Genomic DNA, 6,207 nt, shown 5'->3' on the forward strand with positions numbered 1-6,207 from the left:
GTTTTATTAAAATTAAGTTCAAATTACTTGTGGTGTAATGTATTTAATGACTTTGAGCATTTGGGTTTGCAGTCTGCATTCTTCATGTATAAATAGCTGTGTGATACAATAAGTGACAACAAATGAATAAATAAACAAACCAACTGATAAATCTTTTTTTTTTTATCAATTCTTGTTAATTTTATGAGCTATCACAGGCTAAAGATGCTAATTAAAATAACTGAATAATTAGTTATATCTGTTACTGAATCCTATATCACTATAGTAGCATTTAGAAGAGGTTCAGTTTATTCAACTGATAGGCATTAGTTAACCATTTTTATTATTGTATGTGAAAATGTTTTTGAATGCAACAATTTTATGCTTTATGTTCCCATTTTCTGTTCCTCAGCAGCAGTGGTGATCTATACCATTAATACAAAAAATGCTACATCATATAAAAACTTTACAGTCTAATTTCTTAAGTAAATTGAGTCTGTAAGTCATTATCAGTAGAATGTGTTTTTTTTCCCCACAATGTTTTGCACAGAGCATATTTTAAGAAGTTTAAGGAGATGATTATTTCAGCTGGAAACAGCCATGGCGCTTTTTTATTGTCACTGCTGTGAATTCATTATGCTGCCTCATTAATCGTGAAGTCAGATGAAAATTAAGTGTTAGACTGGGAAGAACAAGTTATCAGAAAGAGTGTGAGAAAAAGCAGTAGGGAAAGGAAACTCTAATTAGGCTCTGTAAGTAGAAAGACTTGTGGAAAACAGATGTGCAGACACACATAATAATGAATGTTTGGCTCAAATTTGTCCTAAAGCTGCAGTCAGATCAAAGCATGACTGCAGAAACTCAGGCAAAGGTTCGCCTCGTGATTTTTGAGCCAATCAGAGAATTTACCAAAAGCGAGCCATGTGTTCTAAAAGTTTTGAAGTTTGTTTGCTGTCTGGGGCAGCCTTAATGTTGGAGGAGTAACTGAATCATACATTACATTAAAAGAGAAACCAAATTTTTATGTGGGAATCAAAGACAATACACACACATACAGTTTATACATGTTCTTTGAAAACAGTCCCCTCACATAAAGGTGCTATAAAAAGACTTTTTTTAAGTATAGACTTTTAAGACTTTGTGTTTATTTCAGAAAAACATTTAAAAAAAAATGTTTTAAAGGCAATTATTGACTAATAACTAAAAATCCCAGACGTAGCATTTTATAATGTTTTCCACTGATATTTTAGGATTTAGTCCACATTGTTGTCCATTGTTTTCTGACATCATGCAGCTGGAGGACATTTCTGTAGAAGAATGCTGCATGATATATGATGTCAGTGCGCCCCAGGGTGGCTGTGGCTACAATGTAGCTTGTCACCACCAGTGTGTGAATGTGTGTGTGAATGGGTGGATGACTGGATGTGTAAAGTGCTTTGGGGTCCTTAGGGACTAGTAAAGCACTATACAAATACAGGCCATTTATCATTTACCATGATGTCAGTAAACAATTTCTGCAAGTTGATATTCGTGACCAGACTTAAAAGTCTACCATTTCATTGACATTTTTTTTTAATATTTTTCATATGTTTTATATGTATATTTGACATTGAAGAAGTCATCGTGCCCACTGCTATAGAGTCCCTTCCTTTGTTTCAGCCTCGCCTACTTCTTGTTTCTCTTCTCTGTTTAAACAATGCCTCGGTCAGGAACTGTGAACACAATATCTACTTCTATCTACATTATTTTAACCACAAATCAAATGGCAAAGTTTAGCACCGATCAGTTTCTAAAAAGAATGAGTGGGTGTCCAAATGGTAATTATCTATGACTTCCCATTTTTATGATCTTCCTCTTTTTGTTTTGTGTCCTACCTCTTTTTTGAAAAAATCAGACACAACTGCTGTTATATCAAGTTTTTCAAAAATACTCTGAATACTTAGAGTACAGTAGAAAAAACTGCAACAGGTGTGTGTTTAATGTAACATAGCCTGACAAAATAATGTCGGAAGGATTGTACGCTAACCCGGGCAGCATCAAAGACTTTCCCTCTGACAAGAAGAAGGAAAGTATAGTCGACATCTATGTAAGTGCAGAAAGCCTGAGAGTGTATGATAACCCCTGGGTGGAGAGTACGTCACCAAACACCCCTGGACCGACAGGAGTTCAGCACACAGGTATGCTCATTAGAAGTATGAATAACAATAACACACACATTTCTATTCTATTTACCAGATTTTCATATTTAATTTATTGGCTGATTTGCTAGAGCAAATGCAATAATGTTACCTCTAAAAATGTGTTTAGATGTACTGCACTATAATTTAGGCTTCTTTTATGAATCTATAATTATTCGTCTATTTCTTTTATATTTTTCTTGTTAAACACCTTTAGTCACTGAGAAAACCAGAAAGAGAAATCATTTCAGAAGTTGTTCAATGTTTCTGGGTTTGTTGTGTCTTCTCCTCCTGGTTGGGATCATCTGCATTGGTGTCCAAAGTGAGTTTCTGTTTTGTTTTCCAAATGTAATTTACAAATTATAACAGAATTTCAAATTATATCATAGAACATATGTACTGCTTTTTTTATTATAAATATTTACATATTTGTTTACTTTCACAACAGTGAATAACAACAAAAACAACTGTGAGAAGCTGTTGCAGTTACTGGCAAATCTCAGAAATGAAAGAGAATGCTTCTGCCGGGACTTCTGTAGTAAGTAGACTGTTACCTCTGCGATTTGTCTTTCAATGAGCAATTTGGAAAGATTTTTTTCTGTTAACAGGATCTGAGAATGGATCATCCCCTAAACAGACATTTTATATATATTTTTAGTCTGACAGCTTTTGCAATGATGATGATGATGATCTGAATATGATGTTGTGCCAAACACATTTACTAGAATTTATTTACCCACAAGGAGCTCCATTTAAAAAAAAATGCATTACTTAATTTATGATTTAATCTGTATTATTAAAACAAATATTTTAGCTTTTACAGCCACAAAAACAGTTCACATAACAATCTGTAAACTATAGCACATGTAAATTTGAAAAGGAAAAAAAAAGAAGACAGAAGGTTTAAAAAAAATTTGGTATGAATGTCTGATGCCATTAATCTACGCAGAAATTAGGAAATAAGGCAAAGTGTTCCTTGTTGTGTTGTTACACAGGCGATTTCAGGTTCCACATTAACCTTTTCAGCACACTCACTTCTGTGTTTATAAGTGAGACAATGAGTCAAGCAAACAAGTTCTCTTTGTTCACATGTTTATATAAAAGTAGAGATATTTCCCAAGAGTGGCACAGGGGGGACCAAGAAAGCAGAGAAAAAAAAGAATAAATAAATAAATGAAGATAGTGCTCACAGGAAGCCAGGATTGACACACTGTAGAAAACTGTCAGGTTCAAGTCTGTGTCTAAGTGGTGTTGTAAGAGACCTGAAAATTGTTTTGTTAGATAAGTGTTTAAGTTATAGTGAAAATTAATGCTTTAATGAGTTTTCCAAAATTAGGATAAAGCATATTAGGCTTGAGGTCATCATCTAATTATCTTGTTTTTTTTATCTTTATGCAAGTTAAATAAATAAATAAATAATATTCTAATCAATAATTTTAGACATAATAATTTTAAACTTGTAGTTAATTTAAAACAGACATTATATTAGCAAACAATAAATATTTATTAAGGAATGCATGTATTACATTAATGTCTTAGATATTTATTTATTTACATAACTTACTTTAATTAATTTGGCTGGGCAGTTTTATCTATAACAATAAGACATAATATATTATAATATATGGAAACAAAACCTTTAAAATATATTGCTTGGAGTACAATATTTAAATTCAAAATATTGTTGGTTAAAGTGTACTTCAGTAAAGTAATTGAGTAATGTAAAGTTTCCTTCTGGTCTTGCTGTCAAAGCCATGGCACTTTAAGGTTAACCAAGTTAATCATTCATGCTGAAAAGGCAAATTTGCTCAAATGTGAACTTCAAAAATTGGCTTACTTAAACTATATTGCAACGTAATGTTATAATGTAATATATTTTTGTTTTTAAAAATGTAATCGATTGAAATTTTAGATTTTAATAAACTGGGTAGCCAAAGCATCCATTAAACACACTTTTAAAGCAGAGTGTTTACTGTGAAACTACTTCCTTACTCATGTTTTTCTCTCTCCCTCTGTAGAAAATTCCAAGGCTCAGTGTAAGTATCCGTGATCAAAGAAGGACCTGAGAATGGATGGATGCAGTGGTGGTCCTAGCCTGTTTGGTGCCCCGGGCGAACACACCCTCTCTCCCCCCCCCCCCCCCCCCCCCCCCCCCACACACACACACACACACACACACATAAAACATATTAAGGATTATACATTAACATAAAACTGTTGTCGGAACCATACTGAATATCACCAGAGAAACACACACACACACACACACACACACACACACACACACACACATATCAAGAGAGAGAGTATGCATTGTATGCAAATGGCTACCAAACAGCCATCATAATTCGTCATACAATGAGAACAGGACAAATCAACAATTGACAATGACTAATTAATATTAGAATCTGTAACATAATGTATTGTTTGGAGTTTAGTCTGTTACTGTTATTATTTTTACCATTTCTTCTTGGAGCAACTGTAATCCACATTATTTCCTTAGGGATTAATAAAGTATTCTGATTCTGATTCTGATTGTTTCAGGATGACCTGCCATTATCCAATGACACATCTGCTTACCTGTATCTTTTGTTCGTTTCTCCTCCTCTTCTTTTCTCTTTTTTCTAAACTGAGCACCTGATGGCTTTGAACTTTTCTTGTCCATCTTACATTGGTTTTAATTTTGCACTCCAGTATGAACACAAATCCCCCAACTCAAGGATCACCACAACATAATCTAACACACCTACACCTTAGTTCACAGATTCACTTTGTCTAAGGTGTATTTCTGGGATTTCACACAACTCAGGATTCAAATCATGAATACATAATGGGCTTGGATTTACAACATTATGAACCCCTTTCCACGGGTTGTGTGTGAGACATTAAATCATCAAACTGTAAATTATAAATTTTAAATTGTTATTGATCCCTTTACCCCTGGTCCTAAAGTGTATATTTATTTTCTTACTTTTCTTATATTTATTGTTTGTTTACTTGCACTGCTGTAACTGGAGCCTCGTCGTCTCGTCTCTCTATATACTGGACTGTATGTAGCGGAGATGACAATAAAGTTTACTTTGACTTCAGCAGTACCGAGGGCTCTCGCGCTCACTTTTCGCGTATAGAATTTCGAAAAAACATCGGTGCAAATTATAAGTCTGCATCATGATGTCTGGTGTATTCGTGTTTGTTGTTTTGTTTTTATTTTGCGAGTTGGTTATTAGATGCTGCTTCAGCCAGCCAGTGAATCCCCCGCCGCCCCGCCCTCTCCTCCCTGTGCAGCAAGCAGCAGGCGCCCTTACTCCCAGGACAGGAAATGGGCGATAGAAAACCGATCGGTGCCTATGCCATTCCCAATATGCGCTGGCTGATGTCGGGGCAGCATGAGTACGAGCATTTTTTTATTTTTTATTTTTTTTGCCGATGCCCGTGATGCCGCCCCCACCACGATGCTGCCCCGGGCAACCGCCCGTGTCGCCCGTATCAAAAACCGCTACTGGATGGATGCAACAGCACTGCTGACCACACAACAGTAGCCTACGTATATGAGTCATTCCTACTATTCGGTGCCATTTCAGTGTGATCACTCTTCATCAAAAAATACAAAATATTGAATTATTTTAACATTTCATCTAAAAGAGGGATTTTCAACCTATAAGAAAAATGTATTGGTCCAGCTAAGGATATTATATTATAATATTTTTTTAAAATCAAAGTCTTTACCCATGACGTGCCAAATGTCCACCCTGTTACAGGACATTCAATTTTCTATTAATAACTGTTTTGAATACACAGTTATAGTAATATTTACATTTTCTAAAAGCTACAATGTCCCTTTTTAAAATCTGCAAGGAAATTTCATGTTACAGTGCATAGCAATAACAGGGGTGACGGTAACAGGGGGGAGATTTTATGCTAAACTTAGCCATTACTACTAGTATGATGAACAACAAGCTAGTACATGGTGACCACTAAGAACCATTTTTAACATGTTTATTAGCCATATATAAAAATTACAAAAAAAAAATTGTTTCCACTATTAATAAGC

At 34.7% G+C, this 6,207-nt stretch overlaps 1 protein-coding gene across 1 annotated transcript; it reads left to right on the forward strand.

The window, feature by feature from the left end:
* The first annotated feature begins 1,874 nt into the window (after positions 1-1,874).
* LOC309707736 (uncharacterized protein) lies at positions 1,875-4,273 on the forward strand. The gene is made up of 4 exons (XM_082535223.1): positions 1,875-2,156; positions 2,374-2,478; positions 2,605-2,694; positions 4,175-4,273. Exons 1-4 carry the CDS (start codon positions 1,982-1,984, stop codon positions 4,204-4,206), a joined length of 402 nt encoding a protein of 133 aa, XP_082391349.1. The 5' UTR covers positions 1,875-1,981; the 3' UTR covers positions 4,207-4,273.
* Positions 4,274-6,207: the final 1,934 nt, after the last annotated feature.

Source organism: Aulonocara stuartgranti (genome assembly GCF_965226115.1).
Source record: "Aulonocara stuartgranti genome assembly, chromosome: 6".
Lineage (NCBI taxonomy): Eukaryota > Metazoa > Chordata > Actinopteri > Cichliformes > Cichlidae > Aulonocara > Aulonocara stuartgranti.

What these genes read in the sequence shown, in the direction of transcription:
- LOC309707736 (XM_082535223.1), top strand. Translation starts at nt 1,982, where the DNA reads ATGTCGGAAGGATTGTACGCTAACCCGGGCAGCATCAAAGACTTTCCC. An exon ending in GACAGGAGTTCAGCACACAG is followed by an intron (nt 2,157 to 2,373) that starts GTATGCTCATTA and finishes AAACACCTTTAG; the next exon opens with TCACTGAGAAAACCAGAAAG. An exon ending in CATCTGCATTGGTGTCCAAA is followed by an intron (nt 2,479 to 2,604) that starts GTGAGTTTCTGT and finishes CTTTCACAACAG; the next exon opens with TGAATAACAACAAAAACAAC.